Raw genomic sequence first — 25,990 nt, 5'->3', positions numbered from 1 at the left:
GCCCGCGAAAATTCAAGGTTAGGGGAGAGTCGGCACGTACGGAAAAACCCATGGGAATCAAAGCGTGCCGCTTTTTTTTTTTCAAAATACCACCACCACCCCCTCCCAAGTTTTCAACGCATAATGGAATCATTAGAATTTAAATAAAATATTGAAGTAAATTTTATTTTTAAACCCAAAATATTAAAAAGGGATGTAAAAATTGCAAAATTAGTTCGGTTAAGAAAAGGAGGGTTCGTTCGGTTCGGTTCGTACCAAGCAGTTTCAAAGTTCGGGTTCGGTTCTGTCATAAGTGAGGTTCGAGTTCGTTTCCCATCTCTAACATGAATTCTAAATCTAGAATTAAATTACCAAGAATTGTCAATGTAGGGGCCTTTTAGAGTGTGTGTATGTGTTTTCATTGGGATTTTTTAAATTTTACTTTGGAAATAAGTGTTAACTTGACTAAATTTTAAATTCATGTGAAAAGATTTGACTAAATAGTGGTGTCCTTTTCAAATTGTTTACTGGAGGAAAACCAAAATTCACAGGTCAAAATCCTATGTAGAATTTTACGATGCACAATGAAAAAAAAAAGAAATGGCTGGTGGGTTCTAGCCAAAAAATATTTGAAATTGAATTGAGAAGCAGAAGAACAGTCAGATAGTTTTAATTTTGTTTAAAACCTTTCCTACTATTTTATTTTCCAATACAAGGAAATTTTGGCCAAAATTAAAAATATATATAGCCCGGGGACAAATCAACGCATAGTTGGTGTGTAATGCACAATCTTAAGTACTGTAAGTGTAAATTTGGGTTTGCAATATGTATAAGAGCTAGACGCAGAAAATAAATACAAAAAGACTTAGTTACAAAATAAAATGTAAAGTATTTATTACAAAATGGCACAATCAACCCACTCTGTTCAATCACTAGCAACATGGGCAGTAAATAATTCAATACAATACTATATAGAGCATCTTGAAGATATAACGATAAAGTTAAATACAGCTATAGTTTTAACCGGGCAGATAATTTATTTGTAACTAGTAAAGTGACTTTATAAACAGTGTCAAACTTACAATACAAAATAAAAAGTCAATGCCTTTCAAGCTTTAGATAGTTAACTTTCAAATGTAATGTTGCTAGTATAAATATGTTTTGAGACCTCAATTTTTATTCTACAAGTTGGATATCTTGATGAATCAAAATATATATACATTGATTTCATCGACTGGCTTTTCTCCAACATTACAAAGCAATGTAATGTCCCCATTTACCCTTACAATGACTAATACCAATCAACTATTGGTTACAATAAAATTTTAAGACTTGACAAAAAAAAATCAACAAAATAGTCAGAATTAGCACTGGTATTCAAACCTTGACATTAGCAGCTAATCACATAGTCACTGGGATACACTTTTGGCCAATCACAGGCTAGCACAATATGAAAACATGAACATGAACCACTGAACTTCATATACATAATGTTACAACAACAAACAAGAACTTTCTTAACTCTAGTGGCAAGACAAGTCTAGCTGCCAGCGTCTGAGGGGCTTGGAGACTGCACTAAATCATGAACAAAGTTGATATCCCCATTTAGTTGTCTCTAGTTTGCTATGTGAGAACTAAGATTTACTATGTCAGTACAGTATATTCATATAGGTGATACCAGTAATGTCCAGTTAAAAAGATTTTTATTTACTGGGAATCCAATCAAGTTGTGATTGCAAATGTAGGAAAAAAATATCATCCAAAATATTAAAAGAAAATGAAATAAACAGTAGAAATGTGTCATTTTTCTGAAGATATTTTGATTCTGTAGAAGGAACAACAAATTAATACAACTGCTGTCTCTTAGACTTTTTTATTATGGAGAGTGAGATTTTAACTGTTTTGAAAAGTTTTTTTTCTACTGACTACAAACAGCATAACGAGATATTTTTGAAAATATACTTAGGGAAACTTACTAGGAATTAAGATTTTAAAATTATATGGCACATAGAAACATTTTTAAAAGCTCATTTCAGACTATGAAATATTTGCGACTATATTGTACCAGGAATATTGAAGCAAAAATCAAATATAGTAAAGGAGAAGAATACTATGTAAACAAAAAAAAGAGAGAGAGAACACATCAAAAAAAAATTCACACAATAAGAAGTAAAATAAGAAATACAATAAAAAAAATTACTTTCAAAGTTAACATAAAGAAACTAAAAACAAAACTATGTTAATAAACATTGCTGAAATAGACTAAAGATCTTACAAATGAATTATAAATATAAATGCTCTATCAGTGGGACAAAACAAAATGTGTTGCATTGTTCACTTGTCAATACAGCAAGTTGTGCTCATGGTGATGCATAGAGTAATATCACATGAACCTAACACTTGGAGTGGAAGCTTGTGTACACATGGTTCTAGACCTGATTCTAGCCTCAAAACACTATAACAATCAATACATTTTACTAGTTTTCGAAATAGCTTTTTGGTTAGATGACATAATAACAAGATCATAAGTGAATTTCATTTATAGCATATATCTACAGTTAATGTCTAGCTAGTGACTTGAGTAATGGATGAGTTACTTCCTCCCTAATTCAACATGTTCTGTTCTTGTCATGATTCGCAAATTTAAAATGTTTGCATAGGCTTAAGATCTGGGGATACCTGGTAAATAAACAAAGCCATGGTTAGATTTAACATTACAATGAATCCTATTGGTTGAGTAACTAGCAAAAAAAAAAAAAAAAAATCTCATGCTTAGTAGTGAAGTACATAAGGTCAGATCTATTTTGAATATTTCTTTTTTCTTACATTAACTTCACATCCAGTATTTTTCTTGACTTCATCCACTGTCACACCGTCAGCTATCTCAATCATTGTCAGTCCTTTCTCTTTAGTAATTTCAAACACACCCTTAAACAAAGACAGAGAAAACATCTGACTACTAAAAGCTTAAATTATTTCAAGTTTTATTATTTTCTTGAAGAAAAAGTTTGTGATTGGGAAACAACCTTAATTGCTCAACAGCCAAAGAGATGAAGCTTTCAAAGGGAAAGTCGCAGACAATTAATAGTTTGTACAATATTTTGTTAACTTTATTTTCTAAAATATTATGTAATCTCAACTGCTTAAAAAAAAATTCACAGAAATACTAGGCAGAAATATTTAATTTAAAAAAGGCTATAATATTATTGTATAACAAATTAAGAGCTGTAAAGAAACTAAAGAAGTGTGGAAAAGAAACATTACCAGGTCTGTTATGATCATGTCCACACAACCTTTGCCAGTCAATGGGAGATTACAATCCTTGAGAATTTTGTGCTTACCTCCCTGCAATGAAAGAGTAAGATACACAGAATTTCATGGACACATTGTGAAATAATGTAGCGTGAAAGCTGATATAAACAGTTGTACTAGAGTTCTGGAAGAGTTAGTTACCTTGGCAGTATGCTCCATAGTGATGATCACTTTTGTACTGCTGCCTGAGACTAAGTCCATAGCTCCACCCATTCCTTTCACCATTTTACCCTGAAACAAGTCAAGTCTTCATCTCAACACTGACAAGACAATATCATAAGGTTAGTGAATACAATGATACATCATAGTGTATACATAATGAAGGAGTTTAATATTTTTATTCTTATAAGCAGATTTTGTATAAATATGTAATTAAAAATAAAACTATGCAGGTCAGGACAAGGAAATTGGTACACTTAAAGAAATTTTTTAAGGGGGCAGGTTGTTGCTTTTGAACAGTTCCTGTAAAGAAAAGCAACAATTAGTTATCTGTCTGTTAGGTTTAAAAGTATGTTATGTCAAGTGTGACCACGAGTTTTACTAACATTAACGCACTTTGTAATTTTGCTGAAATAAAATATCTATATTTTTTTTCCTTTAAGTGAATACAACTCAAATTAGACCTGTTCATAAATTTAGTTCAAATATTTTGCATAAATAACAAAACAATCCACAGACACAGATTTCATTTGCTTTTGCCAAACAACTTTATGAGCAGTATAATTAAATTGGAACTAATTTTTTTTAAAAGTTTTTTTTATACTAAAACTTCCCCATAAAGTGTACCAGTAAATCAATAGAGAATGAATGACTTGGTGAACTTACTGGGATCATCCAGTTGGCTAGATCTCCATACTGAGACACTTGCATAGCACCAAGAATAGTGAGGTGGACATGTCCACTGGGAACAACAACAAACATTTTTATACAACTATATAGTGCAGATGTTGGATTTTTTAGAACAGGACTACTCACATAGTTATAATTATAGTATGAGATGTATGTACTAGTTAGTAAGTGTGACTTGAACAAAAAATCTATACACAGATACAACATATAATGTTTTTTAATAATGTATTACAAATATTTAAAAAAAAACAACATAGAAATTTGTACTAGAACGAGACTTACCCTCGAATCATGGCAAAAGATTCGTCGGAAGAAAAGAAAGAGCTTCCCTTGATTGTTGTAACAGTTTCCTTTCCTGCATTGATAAGGTCAGGGTCTTGCTCTCCAGGTTTAGGGAATGGCCCCTGTCATTAATATACATATATACAAGTAGAAAATGTTGAATTAATAATTGAATAAAAAAGGTCAATGTTTTCTAATTACTTTTCATTTGTCAATACTGTATATTTTTTGACACAGCAAGAAGTCACTCACCAGTCCAATGATACCATTCTCACTATGGAGATGTACTGACATTCCAGGCTTGATGTAGTTGCTGGCCAACATTGGCATACCTATACCCAGATTGACTAAACCAACGGTTAAAGACAAAAATCATGCAAACTGTTGGATAAAAGCCAATCTAGTAAGTGTCAATAACTTACCATACAAGTATAAAATTAAGGGATTCTTTTTTCAGTAAGTGATCATTCATATGTGATAAATAACATGATTTTTCTTCCAACAGATAATAAAATCTCTTTACTGATATTGACATATCTAAAGAATCCATCATAAGATTTGTACAAGTATAGAAACTAGTATTGTTTTTTCACTTTCAAACATAAAAAAGCAATTACTGCACATTGAACATGTTGCTACAGATGTATAGAATACTAGGAAATAGTCCATGGTTTGAATATGATTATATAAAAATTTTAGCATTGTATTTAAATAAGTAAAAAAAAATATTTTTCAATACAATCAAATTAAGATTCAGGAATTTGTCATGCCATCCAGTCTAAAAATAAGTTATAATTTTTTAAAAATTGATTCTATTTCCCTAATAAGGATACCATACATTCCATCTTTAAACTCGAGGGAAGCTCTCTTGACAATCCTTTCTCTCATCTGCTGAGCAGGGTTGGGTGCAGCATCTTTGGTCTGTGGCTTGGTCAATGTTAGTCTCTGAACAAGATGTTATGGTATCATAAAGTTTTATTTAATTTTTATATTATTTGGATCTTAAAGCAAAAGTTAGTAAAAAAAAAAGTAAGTAAAAAAAAATCTTTCATAATATCTAATGAAAACTATGATACACCTACCTCAATTCTCTTTTCATATTTAGGTCCTTTGATAACTCTTTGTACATATATATGTGGTACATGAACATCTTCCTGAGGAATCTCTCCAGCTTCAACAATCTCTTCAACTTCTGCTATTGTCACACGGGCAGCTTTACACATTGGTGGATTGAAATTCCTGGCAGTTTTTCTGAAATAGACAGCTCATTTATACCAGTGGAGAAATGATTCTTAAAAAAATAACTTATAAATTCCTCTGTTCTTTCAGAAATGTATTTTACATCCTAGGATAGTGGGGTAATGGTGGCAAGAATAGTTCAAAACTTAAAGCCCAGAGCACATAGACTAAGCAGCCAACTACTTCATAAAGGTCTGAGAAAAGTCAACATCATTCTATGTTTTTTATAATGAAGAGTAAACAAAACATTGAAACTATAAAACTAATTATTGTAGAGAATGAATAAAAGCACATTTCTTATTCCATATGGTAGGACTAATTTGTACAAGAGATCTTTCTTCCCTAGTGCTATTAAAGCATGGAATGGGTTGTCTGAATCAGCCAGGAAAACCAACAACTAAGCAGAGATAAAATCAATGATAAGCATGCATGACTAGATTGACACATGGATACAAATTGGATTTAATTATCTTTTGTAATTTATAAGATAAGGATTAATATCAATTTGTCCATGCAATACAAGATGTCTTGATGATGAATTCATTCAAAATTGCATCCTGAACATAATACCAAAGATCAGTCTCACCTGAATGTTAAATTTCCAGCTGTATCAGCCTTCCATGCCTTAACCAAAGCAAAGTCTCCAGTAATTGACTCCTCCATAATATAGTTGACTCCATTAAACTGTCTTTGCTAATAATCATAAAAAATAAAAAAAAAAAAAGAATTATAGGAAATTTTTTTGTCTAATCAATACAAAACTTGTGTTATTTTTGGTTTTGCTTAGAAGAAAAAAATCAAACTTATATACACTGATCTATTGATGGAATTATTTATGAAGATTCTACAAAGAAAAGAATATCACACACTAAAAATACAAAAAAAATCAACTATTATTCTATTTCATTGTATTTTTAATGTCAGTGATTGAAGATGCAGTAAGTCATTTGTTTTATTGGTCACTGAGTAAAAAAATGTCTAGTTTGTATTTATTTGTAATTATTTACTGTGATCTCTATAATGCCTTATTCATTTTGATTTGTTGTTGATCTAATCATGACTTGTGTTTGATTAAACCATCCAAAGTTAACACTGTATGTGCACACAAACCTGCCTGCTGCATACTCATTGATAATATACATCATCAGTGCTTTCATTGACAGATATTTTGCACCTCTGACTTCTGTTATAGTGTCCCAATAGAGTTCCAACAGTAATGAAACTATTTTAATTACAGTGTCTGTATGTATTTTAAATAAAAATCTGTAGTCTTATTTAAGTATTGCACATTTCATTTCTTTCATGGCCTTTATTAATATTGAAATATATATGCATGTATAATTACTTTTAAGAACATTATTTTGGAAGCTGTGTAAGAAATGTGTATTTCAGAATTGTTCAAAACTAGAGAATAATGGCATACAAAAACCCATTATTTTTAATCTATATTATGTTTTATAATTGTTAAGATGTTTGTTGGTTTTAGCATCTATATTAATTTCAGAAAATTACAATTGTTTATTAAATATACATTGGGTATTTGGTTATAATGTTTATCTGCCCTTACGCCATGTGTAAACCAATTTTTGGTGTATGTCAGAACTAACGTACGGTACATACTATAAGTAAATATGGTACATACTGTACATAAATAACATACATACTGTTGGTCAATATTGTAAGTATTTATCCTTTCCTAACACTAAAAACAAATGAAGGAAACATAACATACGCAGAGTAATGAAATGAAACAGTCATAAAAAAGAGAGAAAAGAAAGGCTTATTGGGAGGAGCAAGCTGCAGAAGGTACTGGATATACAGGGTCTGGTGAATCTAGAGATAAGGTGGCTGGAAAGTCTGGAAAAGCAACTGAGGTACATGATCCCTTGCAGGCCTATCTTCATGAAACAAGGCTTTATATAATATATAAGGGAGATGCATCATAACCACAAAACATGGTAACTTGGGACAGACGCAACCCTAGGACCTCCTGTACAAAGAATTGTCTTTGATTAATAAAATTAATGAATGAAGTATTTTGACAAAAACAATTAATACACAATTACTAGTTGGTTGTCTAACATCATAGAAATTCAGGTGGACTCTACTATTTATAACACAAGTAGCTAGTGTGTCTGTGTATATATATATATATATATATATATATATATATATATATATATATATAATGATAACAAAACACCAAATAAAATTTAGTACAAGAACACATTAAGTCATTATATAAAATTTAATGATTAAAAAAATATATACAACAATAAATTATGGTTGAGAACTGTCATATGAAATATAAACAAATGTTTTTAAATTACAAATCTCTCTTCTTCAATCATTTGCTATCAAATTGTCTACTTTTAAAAAATAAGAAATAGACTTTCTTTCAATAAAATAATTAAATACCAGTATATAAAGAAAATTTACAATACAAAAGTACCCAGCTGGTTAATAAACATAGGGGAACAAATGCTAACATAGTTTTGGCATCTCAAGATTAGTTATGTTCCAGTGTATGTCCAGATGTACAAATGAAGATTTATGATACTTGTGAAAACTTTATGGCATTTAGAAGCACACCCAATAAAAAAAGATTTTCAAGATCAACAAAAGCGGACTGCCAACATTTTATGGTACTGGTGAAGCCTTAAAACATGACCATGTATTTCTATTCTCTATCACACACCAGGTGACGTTCACAGTAAGAGGTTTATAATATAGTGGGTGAGAGGCTGAGATTATTTAAGTAAAATGTGCCCAGTCAAGCATCTACTCAGCTTAACAAGCAGCTTAATTATAAATAGCCTGATACTTCAATGACATGAAAAGGCAAAGAGGTGATAGAAAAACAAAATATAGAGCTAGCAGGAGAGCATCAACTTCACGCTGACAATCTGAACAGAAAGTTTTATTCTTAGCAGCTAATTACAATTGTTAAATTGTGGCATAGTAAAAAAAAAAAGGGGGGGGGGGAGAAATAATTACCATCTATTCACTTGATGTTCTATTGTAGAATTTAGAAATTCTTATGAGATCAAATACATAAATTTTCTAGCAATTTTATACCCAGTAAACCTATCTATCTATAAAATTACAGAAAAAAACTATTTGATTGAAATGTCATACAGAATGTGAATATACAATGTTTCTATTGACTGGACTAAAAAAGGCAAAAATCTAAATTATGGAATGTTGTTTTTTTTAAAGTGCATAATACACAACAAAACTATATATAATGCAATAAAAGGCTTACAACAATTGAAACAATAAATCTTTCAAAAAAAAAAAAAAAAAAAGATAACATAAAAAAAAAAAATTACAAAAAAATGCACAAGTAAGAAAAAATGACTTTAATTATTAATTTAGCATACAACTTGATGATCAATATTATATATATGTGCAAGCATGAATGTTAAAAAACTAGTTACAACAAATTGCATTTTCTATATTTACAAACACATTGGTTGAGTCAAACCATGTTATATAACTCATTATATGTGTACTTATTTATAATGCCAGAAATCAAGTTCTAGAGCCTAGAAAATTAATAGTCATAATAAATTCTTGTACTAACAAAGCAGTGACCAAATCATTCATATACATACTTGATTATATATTTATACGATGGTTCCACTTAAAATACGGTACAAACGTACACACAAAGATTTTTTATGGCGATGCCCCTTAAATTCAATAAAAATAAAATTTGCTGATTACCTTAAATAATGATGCAAAATTGTAAAAGAAAGTAGAACAACTGTCAAGTATTTTATTCTAATTTGTTGGTTGTTGTTTTTCTAAGTACCGGTACATCATTTCATTTCAAAGTTCTTTGCATTTTTTTTCTATTATAATATAAAGTCTTTAAAGACATTGAGGAAATATTTAAATAAAACATGTTTTACAAAACAATACCTGATTATTTATGGCACATGACGCATACAATTCTAGACTTTTAGAAAAAGAGTTCTGAGATAATAAAATATAAGCCACATACATTACAATTGTTAACAGGCTTTTCAGTAAGTTAAAGAAAAAGATTGTTCTGTTCTTCAAAATCAAAGTTTTTAAAAAAGTTTTTTTTTAATTTTGTGGTTTGTAGAATCTACATATAGAGTTTAATAAAATAATTACTTCTATGGTATTCAAAAGTTATATAATAAACTGATCTGATGAAAAAGAATATAAAAAGGTTTTATCTGTACTAATGCTAATAGGCAACACACATGTATAAGAAGATCTTTAAAAAGTTTTTGAAATATTTACAGCAAGAATACCAGTTCTAGTTCTTTTAATTAGCCACATTATAAATCAGTTGAATTTTTTAATTTTTTTTTAACTCTTAACTTGCTATAGAAGTAATACTTTGAAAAATAATACCTACAACATGATACACACAACAAAATGTACAGAGTTTATTCTGTTTTTCTGTTAATGAGGTACTAATCTCTGCTAATTAAAAGAAATCTCCACATAGCAACCAAGTTACAAAAGTGTGTCCCAATAATTATATCTATAAGTCTAAGACACTTAAATTATCCATTTATTCTAATTATGCAAATAACTATTAATGATGACTTTTAACAAAATGCTCTTTTAGGTACAAAAGTTTGTCAACGTCTATAGTATATAATTTTGACTATCAATATTTTATATTATATATATATATATACAGATCTATATATATAAAAACATCTATTGACAAAGAACACATTTCCCCCCCCCAACATAACTAAAACACTATTAACCATATGTAATAGAAAGTCCAATGATCAGAGCTAGTATTCCAAGAACTGTAATGATAATGATGATAATGCAACATTTCTTTCTCCTAGCTCTTGACTGATATTCTCTGGCTTTTTGTAACTCCTTTTTACCACCTTCTACATGAACTGTTGTGTTTTCAATGGCACTCTCAATGGTATCCAGTGTCTCTCCCTGAGTTGTAATCAGCAAGTTCATGTCCTTAAATATCTGGTTTACTTCAGTGATACTTTTCTCTAAAGCAAGAATATCCTTTTGACGACCTTCTAAATCTCTAAGTGTTTGTTCTGCGTTGGAAACATCAGTGATATAGTTCTCTGTAAACACAGAGTATGAATTCTCATCCATAATAGTGTTAATTTTTGAATCATCAATAGGTTCTCCCTTGGCACTCAGCTGACGGCGTAACCGAGATTTCATTTTATCCACATATTCCGCTTGAATTTTAAAGAATTCATTAGTTGAAAGGTTGAGATCTGTAGTAAGAGTGTTTAACTGTTGTGTTCGAACACGAGTAAATGCACTGTCATCAGACAGATTTTGAATTTCATATTTTTTCTCCAAACTTTTAAGTGAAGTACCAATCTTTGTAGCATCCATTCGAACCTGCTCACTTAAAGACTCATATTTTGTAACATTTGCTTTATCTTGGAATGGTGTACTAAGCATATCCTGCTGTAGTTTCTTTATTTCAGCAACATCTGCTTTCATCTTTACCAGATCTGATTCGATTTTACTAGCGTCGTTTAGAAATGCTTGCATTGTTTTTTCTTTCTCCATTTTTTTACCTAAGCTACCTTTTCCGGGTTTTTTTTCTTTTTCTAGCAATTCTAACTGCTGATGGAGTTCATTTAACCTGTCTCTGACTGGCATTGTTGGAAAAGACGTTAGTCTCCCAACTTCCTCTTGTTTATAAAAACGATAAATATAGAATCTAGATCATTGATTAATCACTTTCAGTGACTAACTCAAAATATCCAATGACGAAAACAACGCCATTTTGTAGGAAAAGGTAACTCTAAAATATTACCTTTCTTCTGGTGTTGCCAACTGTTCAAATTCCTCTTCCCTCCCCTCCCCCTTCATTTTTTTATAAAATCGTACCTACGTAGGTCTAGACTAGAACTTAGCCCTAAATTCTAGAACTAAACGATTCAGCGATAACCCATAGAAGTAGGCAAAGGTGAAAGAATAAAATGAATAGGAGGAGACGTTTATAATAAGACACATGACATTGTAGTGATGCGTAGGCCGGCGGCATAGCGGTAAGTCGCGCGACTGACTTCGGAATTTTAAATTCACACAGATTCACATAAATTCACATAGATGTAGTCATTACAATTTTTAAAGTCTAATAATAATGACAATTTATTCGATTCTGAAGATTAAGGTTGACTGCAGTGTTTCACATGACTACGCAAACCCTGTTTCGACCTGCATCGGGGGTTATTCGCCATTACGTGATACACTGCAAGGCATCCAACCATGCGCTAGGTTATTTCGAATGTAATATATATTTTTGATATTTTTTTATTTTTTTTAAAGTATAGATATTTTTTTTCTCTTTTACCTCCATCTTCACCTGTCACCACACATAATCTGTCGACCTTCTTTTTTCCATTCCCCCGTCTTTTGTCATCATTAAGGTAGACTAGGGATGGAAAGCCATCGCAATTTGGGGTTCATAGAATGCCAGAAGGTCGACTTCCACAAGACACTCTGTATGGCGATCTAACAGAAGGCAGGAGAGCCGCTGGTCGTCAACCTTTACGATATGCACATGTATGCAAACGCGACATGAATCTCTTGAAAATCTACACTAGCAGCTGGAAAAGAGTGTCTCTGGATAGATCCACATGGAAAGCGAGCATAAAGGAAAGGTCCCGGATTGCAGATGTCATACACAACAGCAGTAGAAAGAAGGGTGAAAATGCAACGGTGCCTGGTGATAAGCCTACATATGCCCAACCTGTGACCGCAGCTGTGTATCAAGGATTGGCCTCTTTAGTCACACAAGAAGTTGCAAAGGGAAAAGATGGTCTCTCCACAGAAAGTAGACTTGTCTTCCACAGACTTGATCATCCATTCCTCAATGTTGTCCTCCCACTCGTCCCCTTTGCTTTCTCACGAAGCTAATAATTGAAACCTATATTTCTGTAGTTCTCTGTGCGCTACAAGATCTAGTCAACGTTGGGTTGAAGGAAGGTTTTAAGATACGGAATGCATGCATCAAGTTTTTAGGTGACGCACACTGAAATAAAGCTTGAAGAGGTATTCTATGATCTATGGTATAATAATTAAAACCAAGTCTCAGAAAACTACAGAAGAGTTGTGAGAACCACTGCTTGGGAGAAATAGATTTTGGTTAACAGACGGAACTATCTATTCCGCCACTTTCGTTTGATGGCGGCCGAAAACGCTGCTAGATTTACCCAGTGGTTTATACATTTCTCTCGACAGTGATTGATAGGCTACGTCAATGCATATCGTGCTGACCTGATTTGCAAAGAGGTCTTCAACGCTAAGAGAGTGGCCATTTAGAATGATTTGATGGGCTTATTAGGCCTACATTCATTTGCGAGATTTCTGGAATGAAATGATCATATGGGCTAGTTGATATTGTAAGCCGACAAAATCACTACTGCGATAACGCCAGTATATACGCATGTGATGTGTGTAGGCGTGAATCAAGCATGAAAGCTTACACGGTACAAAGCCTAATGAGTCGAAAACTGATTTGAAAACATTTTGTGTCCATCTGTAGAAACAATATTGTGAATGTTTTACGTTTCCGATGTTCCTTAACTTATCTTATGAACTACAGACGTTTCTTCCAAAAGATGATGATGACGCGTCCCTAGGTCAATCCAGTAGGCCTAATGCATGTTAAGGGGCAGGGTAGGAACCCGGGACCATCGAGACGACCAAAGGACAGTCTATTTACAAGAGTGTCTAATAGATGAAGGCCTATGTGTCCAACAATAAGACAAGTAGAATAGATTCTCCCTCCATAATAGGTAGGCCTACATTAATAGATGAAGGCCTATGTGTCCAACAATAAGACCAGTAGAATAGATTCTCCCTCCATAATAGGTAGGCCTACATTAATAGGTCTAATAGATGAAGGCCTATATGTCCAACAATAAGACAAGTAGAATAGATTCTCCCTCCATAATAGGTAGGCCTACATTAATAGGTCTAATAGATGAAGGCCTATATGTCCAACAATAAGACAAGTAGAATAGATTCTCCCTCCATAATAGGTAGGCCTACATTAATAGGTCTAATAGATGAAGGCCTACGTGTCCAACAATAAGACAAGTAGAATAGATTCTCCCTCCATAATAGGTATTATAGGCCTACATTAATAGGTCTAATAGATGAAGGCCTATATGTCCAACAATAAGACCAGCAGAATAGATTCTCCCTCCATAATAGGTAGGCCTACATTAATAGGTCTAATAGATGAAGGCCTACGTGTCCAACAATAAGACAAGTAGAAATTGCTTAATGTTGATATGGGGTGGGGGGGGGGGGCAAGATCCATTGGTTTTGCAAAGAGCTTTAGTCTCCCTCACCAAGTCGCAAGCCTACGTCCTTTATCCCCTCATTCATTGCTATGGCTGCTGCATCCAAGCTTTGGACACTACAACTTGGACATTCAACTGAGTCGGGAAACTCAATGTAAACTTTATAACCTGCTCTCCCAGTGATTTGATTTGATTTTGGGCACATCGGCACAATTTAGGCCATGTCGTGCCTGCAGTTCCTTAAGGACTACTCTCTCTCTCTACATAACAAGGGCTAAATTCTATACAGTTAAATCATTAAAATCAAGGTCTATTCACAGTTAAAATAGTAAAGGTAGTAAAAATTTAATAATTTTGTAAAAATCTAATGTAAATAGTACATGTTCACAAATTCATAAATCAGATCTTCGTAGACAACCCCACTTCCCGGATAAACCCCAGTACCTTCCCAGGGTCGACATTGTCAAATAGTGTTTTTAAGTTAGTGGCTCTAAAATATTTCTCCCTGACATCCTGGTATCTGGGGCAATCAATGAGGATATGTTCCATGGTGAGGCGAGAGTCACAGTACTCACAAAGAGGGGGCTCCTCTATCTTCAGCACAAAAGAGTGCGTGATGTAGGTGTGGCCAATCCTAAGTCTGGACATGGTCGTGCTACCACGCCTTGTCAGACCCTTAGATGTGGGCCGCCACCTGACATCCGCCACAATCTACCTGAGTTTATTGTGAGTCTCAGCCTCCCATCGGTTCTGCCACTCTCGATAGGTGGCAGAGGCAATACTTTGTCTCTCCCAGAGTCTACTGATGCCAACACATCAGTATATGCAAAGATAGTACTGGATGGTCTACAGTGTTATATGTCGCAGATGATAGATGAATGCCTTAGTTAAATGGCATTTGGTCCACCAATTTCAAGGGATGCTTGAAGCCATGGGGCGGCACCAATGGAAGGCTTACAACGCAAGTATATTAAGCATACAGTAGGGTGGTAATGACACATGAAGTAGGCTAAACCTAAACCAAGTCCTTCCACTTTGGATTATTGAGAAAAAAGAACTTTGAAAAAAACATCCTATATGATTTCATCTTGTTTTTTACAATTCTAAGCTATAGCATTCAGTTGAATTCTTAGCCAAACTTATTTACATCTAGAGTCTAGATCTTTCTTCTTTTCAAAGCAATGGCTAGGTTTGATCGCAATTTTAATTGAAGAATGCCTGTAATGCTCGTGGTACTACAATTAAGAAGAAAGTTATAATCAGCTTAAAATGATAAAACATGATGTGACCTTAAAGACCTGAGTGTCAATAAAACAGATTATGTTCAATTTAACAATATCTGTGGGCCATCTTTACTTTTACAATCAGTGAGCACTAAACTATCAAGTTAAATATATCAGCCTCATCCAAAAATGTAACACTCAGTTGTCTCTAGATTAATTTAATCCTGAATAAGCCAATTTCGAATGTGCAAAATATGTTGGTTTTTTTATTTTACAAAAAAAAATGACTTTTTTATGCCAATAAAAAATTTTTAAAACTATATTTGGCCCAGCTAGCTTTATTAAATGTTGTGAATATCAAGCTTTTTGTGTTTCAGAAATAATGTGTCTCCTTAGTATACCCAAATTGGCCTTGACCTTCAACAGTGATGTTATCACAAGATGGTTGTGGCACACATTTTAGTAAAATGTAAATGTCTGGATGAATCTTGAGAATTGTAAAGTGCATTAACACTCAAACATTTTTTTTTGCCAAAATCTGATTACCTGGAGGATAGAAATCTAAAATCTTCAAGCTTACTAACATTCACACTCTACTATACAAAAGGAATGAGCAAGTTAGAAGATTAAACCAAAATACATCATCAAGTTTTAAGCGACAATTTTATTATACTTGTGAATATAAAGAATAATATTATTTAAAAGGGTGAAAATGGTATAATAAAATAGTAGGAAAACCCAACATCAATTAAAAAAAAATAGTTTATGAAGTGATGTAATGAGATGAATTAAAGAAAACAGAGATTAGTTATCCTATTTTGTAGCGAATTGAATTTTTGTCTTCTAAAGTATATCTATTTGATTTTACTTTAGGTGTATGTCAATAGGGTCTCAGTAGTCATGTAAAATACTTTATTAATTCTACCTCAATCTTCAAACCCAAAATGCAATGTCTTTTTAACAATTATTTTGTCAACTGTATAGTTATTTTTATTCAGAAAGTTTAATATATATTGTATCTTGTCTCATTTAGTTTCCAGGCGGAGTGAATGTTGGTGAGAGAAAATAATAACCTTACCTCTCTTGGTTTACTTGCAATCTCAACTTGTCCATCCTTCGTGTATTTGATGGGGGCTCCACCATTGTGAATCAATGTTCCAAATCCAGTGGGTGTGAAAAAAGCTGGGATACCTGCTCCACCAGCTCGTACTTTCTCAGCTAAAGTGCCCTAGTTGGTAAAACAAAGCAAAAGAAATGTTAAAACAGACTTTTGATTTATGCAATAATAAAAGTAGATTATGCAATTTAACAGAGCTTTTTGTATTCGTTTTGTTTAAACTTAACATCTTAATAAACCTGCGTTCAGAAAAAGTGGCGCATTATTTCCATCAAAATTGTGTGAAAACATATTAAATCCTAAAGTGTTTATCACAAAATAATTCTTCGATAAGGACATTTTACTTCTACTGTCATTTCCAAGGGAGACGACTATAATTGTTATTTCTAAATCTAAATACTTGAAAGTAAGTCAGCATTGACACAATTTCTCTCTTAGAATTATTTATGAACATCTAAGCTTAACTGTGGGGTGAGCTCTACTTCTAATTCTCTTAAGCATACCTGTGGTGTGAGCTCTACTTCTAATTCTCCGGCTAAATATTGTCTCTCAAATTCTTGATTTTCTCCAACATAGGAAGATATCATTCGTTTGATCTAAATCATAGAGAAATAAAAGTAGATTAGCACAAGCTAATGACAAATATGCCACACTACTCTACTTATTAGTTACCAGTAATAACCTGTTTCTGCTTTAAAAGAAGCCCCAGGCCAAAGTCATCAACACCTGCATTGTTACTAACGACTGTCAGGTCTTTTGTTTTCTTCTCAAGTAGAGCTTTGATCAGGTTTTCTGGGATACCACAAAGTCCAAAACCTGGAACACACAAAGTAGAATGAAAATATTAGTCAACAATAATATGTAACATGCATTTTTTTTCATAATACCTTTTGTATAGTGCTTACTTATGCTCATTTCCCAGTGAGCTATGGTCCAATCTTTTTTGCTGACATTTTGGAAAGGGGAGGGAGGGTTATCAAACAGAAGGTATCTGTGCTGCCTTTAGGTACTGAGCAAACACAACTCAACTCTATTCAAAACCCAAGCCCCCTTGATAGGTCACCAAGTGGTTTATGTCACTTCCCCAAACAGCTAGAAACAAAAATGTGACATGTACATAATCTTTAAACAATAACAACAGATGAGAAGAGTAAGATAGAAGTGTGTCATGATGTACAAGATTCAGACCATTAAACAAGTCCTTATTTCCAGAATGCTTTGCTAAAGGTGTTGAGCATGGAAATCATCAACAGATGCTGTATAAGGCTGAATTTTCAAAACTTACTGAAGACAACACAATCAAAAAGGAAGGCAGGTCATTAAAAACATGCCTCAGCCTATACTTTCCCATCATGAGCTAACCATGGAGAATTTGGAGAATCATTATTAGTTTCACCAGTAATTGAACAAATCACTGCTGTTATCCATGAAAGGTGGGCATGCTGAAGTTGAAAGAAGAATTCAGTTCAAGACTATTGAAAATTGATGAGTATAGAGGAGAGACAAAAATAAAATATGTCCACACTTTAACAGACTTCTTTATATTGTCAAGGGAAGGAAAGTTGGTATGGTTTGGATTCAAAATTATCATTCAGAGTATCAATAGAGAAACATCCTGACAATGCCACCAGATCAAAACCTGGCTTGGCAGTGTAAAGTTAAGGGATCTGTTTGACTCTTGATACACAGTTGTGGACTAGGATGAGTTAAGAACACATGTGCACACTCAGACAGTGTCTCTACAGAGCAAGTCAAGAGTTAAATGTTGATAACTGTGACTGGTTTTAAGTAATTGCAAAATCTTTAAGAAAAAGCATTTAAAAGATGTACCTAAAAAAAGCGTTTCAGGATCATGTGTACAGCATGTCTAAAACTTGCCTAAAAATTAATTTATAATAATTCTTGTAATCAAGACAAATGAAATTATTAGAGATTAATAAAAAAAAAAAACCAGTTACCTCCAACTAATAACTTTGAGCCATCCTTTACATCATGAACAGCCTCCTGAGCAGAGTTAAAGAATTGAACATCTAGCTTGGAAGTTGAGGAAAACTGGGCACTGGATACCTTCAGAAACAAAATCACTTTTCTTAGACAACAACAACACACAAAAAAAAGTAAAAAGTTCTAATAATCCTCTCAGTTGAAAAAAATATAAATTTACAAATAGATAAAACATTAAGCAACTAATATTGTGAGAACAGTGCTTTGGTGTGTGTGTGTGTGGGGGGGGTCTTTCATTTATCCTTGCCACTTTAGAACCCCTATTCCCCCACGTCCCTAATTTAATGCCTACCACCATAAAAGTGACCAAACATTTGTGCAAATAACCTATTAAGCCTATCTGGAAACAAAAGATTTTGTTTTTAATTATTCTTTGACATGAAAGATAAACTAATATAGTGATTATAGGATAGATTAAAATATTTTTAAAACGTTTATTGATTTAGCTTTTTATTTATGTTTCTAACTCATTAAATCATTTGTGTCAACTGTGTAATAGAAATATCACATTGAATATAAGTGCTAAAATTCAATACTACAAGTATGATGCAATACTTGTAGAACAAGGTGAATGGAATTTTCTTCACTTTGTGTTGCAAGGTACTGAACCTTGACAGACATTTTAATTATCATAATTGTCAAGGTCATTATGTCACAGAGCAGACAACTTTGTGTCATAGCTATTTAAAAACACAACACTACTGCAGGCATAGTTCAATGCCTATATCCTGTATTGACTATACAAACACCGACTCAATTCATGAAGCATAAACAGGATCTCAAAATGTAAACCTATATTTCAAATTGAAATGAATACTTTGGAAAAAAAAAAATATGCAGTACTTTTCTTTCCCACTCTTAAAGATAAAAAATACAGAGATGAATTTCACTTCAATGTGAATTTTCTCAATCTGACATTTGAGTTGCTGAAAGTGAATCTGCTTATTATAGTAGAATAAATACATTAATTATTAACTTTACTAGACTGTCAATCTAAAAAGCCAAGAAATCTGGACATATTCAGCATAAACATAGCTGCAAACCATGACAAAATACTATTAATTTTTTTTTAAAGGAGAAGGTGGAGACTTTAGTGACTTTTGTTTTGAAAAAAGTAAAGGCGGTTGGTCATTGTGCTTGCCACATAACACCCTGCTAGTTAACCCTTAGCCAAAGAAACAGATAACATCATCTGCCCTAAAGATCGAAAGGTCTAGAGGGGAACTTTTAAAGGAGAAGGTGGTCAATTAAAAGGGTTTTTGTGTTTGCAAAATGTTTTACATGTTTTGGATGTTCCTTCGGAGTTGAAGATAATCTACTTCTTAGTCCAAACTTCCCGCTTAAAGATGGGGGATGGCAGTGGGCAGGGTATGAGGGTTAGGGAACCCGGAACCACTGAAACAACCAAACAATAGTCCAGTGCGCCTACCATATGACACAGCAGCCAACCTGTGAGGAGTGGAATTTTGAACTTTTGTTCCTGATGGGTATCTGACATTAGCTGGAGGTTGGTTATTGTATAGCCTAAAAAATTTTTTTAACTGTCAGTCATAGAAACATGGACCACAAGATCTGAAAGGGGGAACTTTTACTTTCAGTGTTTTAAATTGATACTGCCTAAAGATCCTGCAGTCTCAAATCTTTTAAAATTATGAACTAGACAACCAAAAGAACAGGAAAAGAAAAAAAAAGAGGAAAAATGAACAGTAAATGAAACGAAAATTAAATAAAAGGCAATGCTAATGTGCAATGCTATGTATAAATGTGTACATTAAAAGTACATGTCACTGGGTATCAGATCATGTAACAGCTGTTTACAAAGGAACAATGTTAAAATCTGTGGTCAGAGAGGGGAAGTAATCCAAAGGAAGTAACTATAAAGTAAATTTGAAAACAATGTGTTGGTTAAAATAGATGAAGTTTGCGAATGAATGAAAACTGAAAGAAAGGATACAATTTAAAGAAAAAGAGAATTGATACATCAACCTGGTTAAAGAGAATGCAAAAGTTTTATGTAATTAATACTAAAAGTTAACACTACTTTGTAAATTCTTTTACAGGTATTAAGTTCTTAAATGTCTAGTGCAATCGTAACAGTATATCCTAGAAGATAGATCACAGAAAAAAAGATAAGCTAAATAGCTTTACTAATTACCTACCACATTAAAAAAACAAAATAAATCAATATTAATTAGTATTTATTGTGCAGCACTCTGAATTGTGCAAAAAAAAAGTTGTTTTATCTATACAATTTAGTCCAACTACTAATAGCATAAAACAAATTAATATTGATTAGTACTATGCAGCCCCATGAACCTTTTTTTTTTTAACATCATTTAGAGATCTACCAACACTTGCCCAACTTCTCATTCACATACTCTGGACATCTGTGCCAAAAAACAAAAAAAAAAAACGGTGGCTGTAACAGTAAGTGAATAAAAAAAAATGTGTATGTTCCAAAATAACAAAATAAAAAATAAATGTGTATGTTCCAAAATAACAAAATAAAAAATAAATGTATTTATAAATAAAATACTTTCTTAAAAATCTTTTAAAATTTATTTTTATTTCATTACTAATAAAATTGAATTTCCCTCTATGATTCCTTGGAGTCAAATGAATAAAGTTTACATGTAGCTTTAAGTTATAAAGGGAGGGCTATATGTTAGGAGATGGTAGCCAAGACAAAGATCAACTCCCTTTACCAAATAATTATCCACCATATTCCACCAAAATTCTCTTCAGAGGATAAGCATCTTCACAATTTAATGGAATTCAAATGAAATGTAATGAACATATTTAATTTTTACTATGAATTTCATGTAGAAATATAACTAGCACTAAGATTTTTTATTTATGCATCTAGCTTTAAGATCCTTGGTTGTTGTTTTGTTTTTTTTTTGCTTAACTTAAAATTATCATTTTCAATTTTAGTTGTAAACTTGATTTGTAAGAATATAGAATTTTTTTAAAACATTAAATTTTTCAATTACAAAAAAATACAAATTATAATAATATATAGTACCTATTATTATATTGGTGACATGCAAATGAATATTAAAACCAGGGTTCATCCCTATAGTTAACTGCAAATCAAATCACACACACACCCTGATATGCATTACTTATAGTGAGCTTACAGATTCAAAACATTTAGTTCATACACAATATATGTTCAATATAAGCAATAAAATAAAAATTCAAATGTTAGAAGTTGAAACTGTTTTAGTTTTAATTGTAGACCTGTCATGTAATTCATTTTTATAAGATTAAATAGACAGACACACACACACATATACTTTAACATTTAACATAACATAACTTATTTAAAAAGTGAAATGGTAGTCTTAAGTTTGTTCTGGCTTATCTAAAGTGAACTTTGATCAAAAATATAGGCCCCCTATTGATATAGTACAGATTCTACAGATAAATGTCAAAGGTCATATTTATCAACCAGAGGTCGGTACCCGGTTCTAAGTCCAACCATATTTTTTTGTAATTGTCAAGCAGATATCTATAATATTGATCAAGTTGTTAACAATATTTTATTATGTTACTGAAAACAATAATTAAATTATGCTTTATGATGCTAAAAGAAAATAGATCTATAATATTAAATATGAGGGATAAATATATATTCTTATTATTTATAGAGATGTAGACAAGATATTGATAAAAATATGATATTATAGATCTATAATATACCGACCTATAGATCTAGATCTATGTGTCTAGAACATTATATTATAGAAATTATAGAGAATCGTTTTAGGACTTTAAAATCAAATTTTGAAAGATTCGAACGCTACAAAACAATGAAATTAGATTTAGATCTAGATCTATATACATCTAGAGTCTAGACAATAAAAGACTATACTTAACTATAACTAGACATCTATAGATATTATAAATATAAATCAATTATTCAATGTCAATGATTATTTTGAAATGTTAAAATGATATCCAGATCAATAGATCTTATATCTAGATCTATCTCTACATTCTAGATAATGCTAGAGAATTCATGTCTATTAATAGATCAATTGGGGGAGAGGGAGGGGTATTTCAGTTATCAAATATATTTAACATTGAACAAATTCAAGATCATGAATGGGGGATTTTTACATCTACGACTACGTAACTCGCTAGAAAGGGGGTGTTTATAAATCTAGGTCATCTTGGATGTAGTCAAGACCTCTATGTTTTATGAGTGTGTATTTTAATTATACGACTTTTTTTTTTTCTAAAAGGACAATAAGATTAGTAAATAATTTACAAAGATAAATACCTTTAAAAGAGGCAAATAGTATGCAGGATTTCTGCATACCCTTTTACCAGCTTGATGAGCAAAGGACGAAAACAGACCAGCCATGGTGTTTACCCGATCGACGTAAAAAGACGAATGTAACACAGAACGAGTGTAGTAGATAGCAGACACTGACTTGTAAACAGTTACCGTGGTTCGGTATCGTACCGTCAGCTAGTTGATCGCGATTACAAATCTATAGTGACAATAGTGTTGAGATTCATTAGACAATTTAATAGATCTTTATCCAAATTTAAAAAAACAACAAGAAAACATTTTTAAAATAGTTTTTTTTTTAAGACAATACCTCCTTTATACAACTTATAGAGCGATTTTTTTTTTGGTCTCAATAACTAATGAATGTTAGATTTAAAAAAAAACATTGGAACATTTTCCCCCCGCCCCATTTCCCGAGCCATCCCCACCCCTTTTCTCCAGAAAGAATCCTGCAAATGTATATATCTATGAGACTTTATAATATTACAATTACAATGATGGACCTTTAGATCTACATTTATAGAAGACGATGCTCAAAATGTAATTAATTAAATGCTTGAATGAATGCGGACATACATTACGTTTCCCGAAGACATATATAATTTGATATATATAGATGTAGTCCGTTCAAGATAAATATGGGAGAAACATTTTACCATACAGATTCGAGTGGCTTGATATAATTAAGCTTTAGGACCTCCTGATTTTGATAATAAGACTAATATGCGTAACCATATATTAATATTAAATGTTAATATGGGCGTTAGGCCTACCAGCGGGGAGTTGTATTAATTTATAAGGAGCCCCATATGTCAAATTGAATAGAATTAAGACCTATAGTCATAAGTATAATTTGGTACTGAATAGGACTTATAGGCATATTTCAGTATTCCAAGAAAATATTTTAAAATATTTTAAGCAAGAAATGTTGGTTTCTTTTCTAAGTAGGACCTTTAAAATAAATAGCATTTTTTGTGAGTGACATCTGTATAATTAATAAACAATGTCGAATAATTTTTCTTTTTGAAAAAGACAATTACAAAACGTCTCCACTAACGTTAACGCTATCTGAATTGACTTTAAGCCTATATAATGGTAAACACCATTGTACTGCCAAATTAGGTTCGCTACACAAAAATGGTCCTTGCTAGGTCTGCATCTTTTTAAGACTTAATTTAAAAATGCGTATTGGCCCATACCGTTTCACCCCTATTTAATGCAAATTTTTTTTAATGTGTTCTACTTTCTATGACAAAAAGGCCGGGCGTTACATGCGTCAGGATAATGAATTTCTGAAGCCCTTAACGCAGGAAAACGCTTGGCACAGTGGTTCAATTCTGCCCCGGACCTCGGACCGCTTTGCATAGGTAGTCCATGACTACAGTAGTCTACAAAGTAACAAGCATACACGCAACGATAGCCTACATCTGTAGAGCAATAAGAATAGGTCTGTTAAAGACTTTAGTTTGATCTATTTATGCATATGCTATAGCCTATATGGTGCAGTCAGCAGTTACGCTGCCTTATCTCGTTGACTCATATGGACTACATAAAATTATGCTTATGCATTTGTTTATATAGTCTTTAAGCGAAATCTCAATTTTATACTTGAATATTGCTTGCTAAATTTATAAACATACCTTTTTTTTCATTTTCTTCAAAGGTATTATTACTTTGGTGTTACTCTTATATAATCAAGTAGTCGATTTCCTTGGATTTCGTCTATAGATTCGTTTCGACCATTACAAGGTAATGCACTTTTACAATGAGTCCTACATCGAGGTCTAAACCCTAATTGAATTACGTCCCTTGTTTTCATTTGTCTTTTTAGATTGCATTTTTCTGTTATCTCATCTACTCTGTTTGGTACTAGATCTAGTAGAGTCTGGTATGGTGTTAGTTGTCCTTGTACCTGCTTCAGTTGTCCGTTCTCATCAATAACATTCCTGCTTCCTAGATAAGGAACAATATCGCTTTTCTTTTTCACGTACCACTTAAATACACACACACACACACACAAATGTTCCCATACCTATAGACTTCATTACTCAAGTTTTCGTTGTTCTTGCAATGTTTACTTTTATATCTTTGAATTCGATGGTTCGGCTATTCACTAAATGACACAACGATTATTACTAACATTAGGGTTAAACATATAAATTAGAAACTCTATACAAAACATTTCCAAATACAAACAACCCCATATGTCACACCATGAATTTATATTACTATCACGCTTCTGTTTTCGTAATTTATTAATTTTTTTTGTTTGTTGTGGAAATACAAGGGAGAGAATGGGAACATTACATGATTTTAAGAGATTGAAAATAGATAATATTCTCTAAGATTACAAAAAAAAAAGTTTCACAAAAAATATTAAAAAATTGACAGCCAAAAAAAAAAATGTTTAAGCGAGGGCCCTCCGCTATAATTATGATTGATAGGCCTAAAAACATAAGTGAACTCTTGATATTTTCATTCACTTCAAAGAAGAGAAAAAATAACAACAATGCATCAAATGTATTCTTTTAAAAAAGCAACAACACTAAATCTATCAATTCCCTGTACTTGTAAAAAGAAATTAGTTTCAACTGCTAAAGATACGGTAAAACTATCATCTGTTAGTGAATCTATCTAAATCAGTGTTTCCCAAACTGAAAAGGTGTTCTTCAAACTACTGGAATAGTTAACTATTAGGCCGAAACGTGAATTAATCTAAAAAATAAGCAACAAAGTGTTCCGCTAAATACTCAGAATGTTCGAAGTGTTTCGTCATGGAAAAAGTTTAGGAACCACTGATGTAAATCTATGGGTCATGGTGGTGAGTGGTAAAGCACTTGTCTTACGAGCCATGAGGTATCAGGTTTAAATCTTAGCAAAGACTAGGACTTTAAATTTTGGTACTAAATAGGTACCTGACATTAGTTTGGGAAAAAAAAGTCAGCTTGTCAATGGCTAAAGAAATGAGTGACCTTTATATCATTGGCCCAATACATTGCAAGGTCTGAGAGGATACTTGACTATTTATTTTTTGTTAACATCTTATGCCTTGATGTTATTTAATAAGATAAGATAAGATAATTTTATTGATCCAAATCAAATTCAATTTGACTATAATTGACATCAGCGTAACTACTGTACAATAACAGTATAGATGAAAAATTCGAACAACATCCACACACGAAACACATACACATTCACAGCCAGCGCTTTATGAATTTGACTTCTATGTACTTCTCGATGACGACAGCTGATCTTGTAACACTCTGACGAAAGTGGGATAAAGGAATTTTTCAACTTCGTTCAGATCTTATTTAATAGACTTACATTTCAAAACAACCTCATGGGAAAAAGCTAATCACTAATGAAGCCAGGG

At 32.3% G+C, this 25,990-nt stretch overlaps 2 protein-coding genes across 2 annotated transcripts; both read right to left on the bottom strand.

Annotated features, from left to right (window-relative positions):
• Positions 1-848: 848 nt before the first annotated feature.
• On the bottom strand, positions 849-22,757 carry LOC106062895 (succinyl-CoA:3-ketoacid coenzyme A transferase 1, mitochondrial-like). Its single transcript, XM_013221208.2, has 15 exons — positions 22,600-22,757; positions 18,266-18,374; positions 16,990-17,123; positions 16,811-16,903; positions 16,269-16,418; positions 6,248-6,354; positions 5,505-5,673; positions 5,256-5,367; positions 4,675-4,769; positions 4,423-4,544; positions 4,117-4,192; positions 3,433-3,522; positions 3,244-3,324; positions 2,806-2,907; positions 849-2,658 (listed from the first exon to the last, which is right to left on the bottom strand). Exons 1-15 carry the CDS (start codon positions 22,681-22,683, stop codon positions 2,623-2,625), a joined length of 1,560 nt encoding a protein of 519 aa, XP_013076662.1. The 5' UTR covers positions 22,684-22,757; the 3' UTR covers positions 849-2,622.
• LOC106062899 (syntaxin-2-like) lies at positions 7,896-12,861 on the bottom strand. The gene has a single exon (XM_013221214.2). The coding sequence runs from the start codon at positions 11,308-11,310 to the stop codon at positions 10,417-10,419; it is 894 nt and encodes a 297-aa protein (XP_013076668.2). The 5' UTR covers positions 11,311-12,861; the 3' UTR covers positions 7,896-10,416.
• Positions 22,758-25,990: the final 3,233 nt, after the last annotated feature.

The sequence above is a fragment of the Biomphalaria glabrata genome, chromosome 5 (assembly GCF_947242115.1).
Source record: "Biomphalaria glabrata chromosome 5, xgBioGlab47.1, whole genome shotgun sequence".
Lineage (NCBI taxonomy): Eukaryota > Metazoa > Mollusca > Gastropoda > Planorbidae > Biomphalaria > Biomphalaria glabrata.
This window is presented reverse-complemented; position numbering and strand designations above follow the sequence as displayed.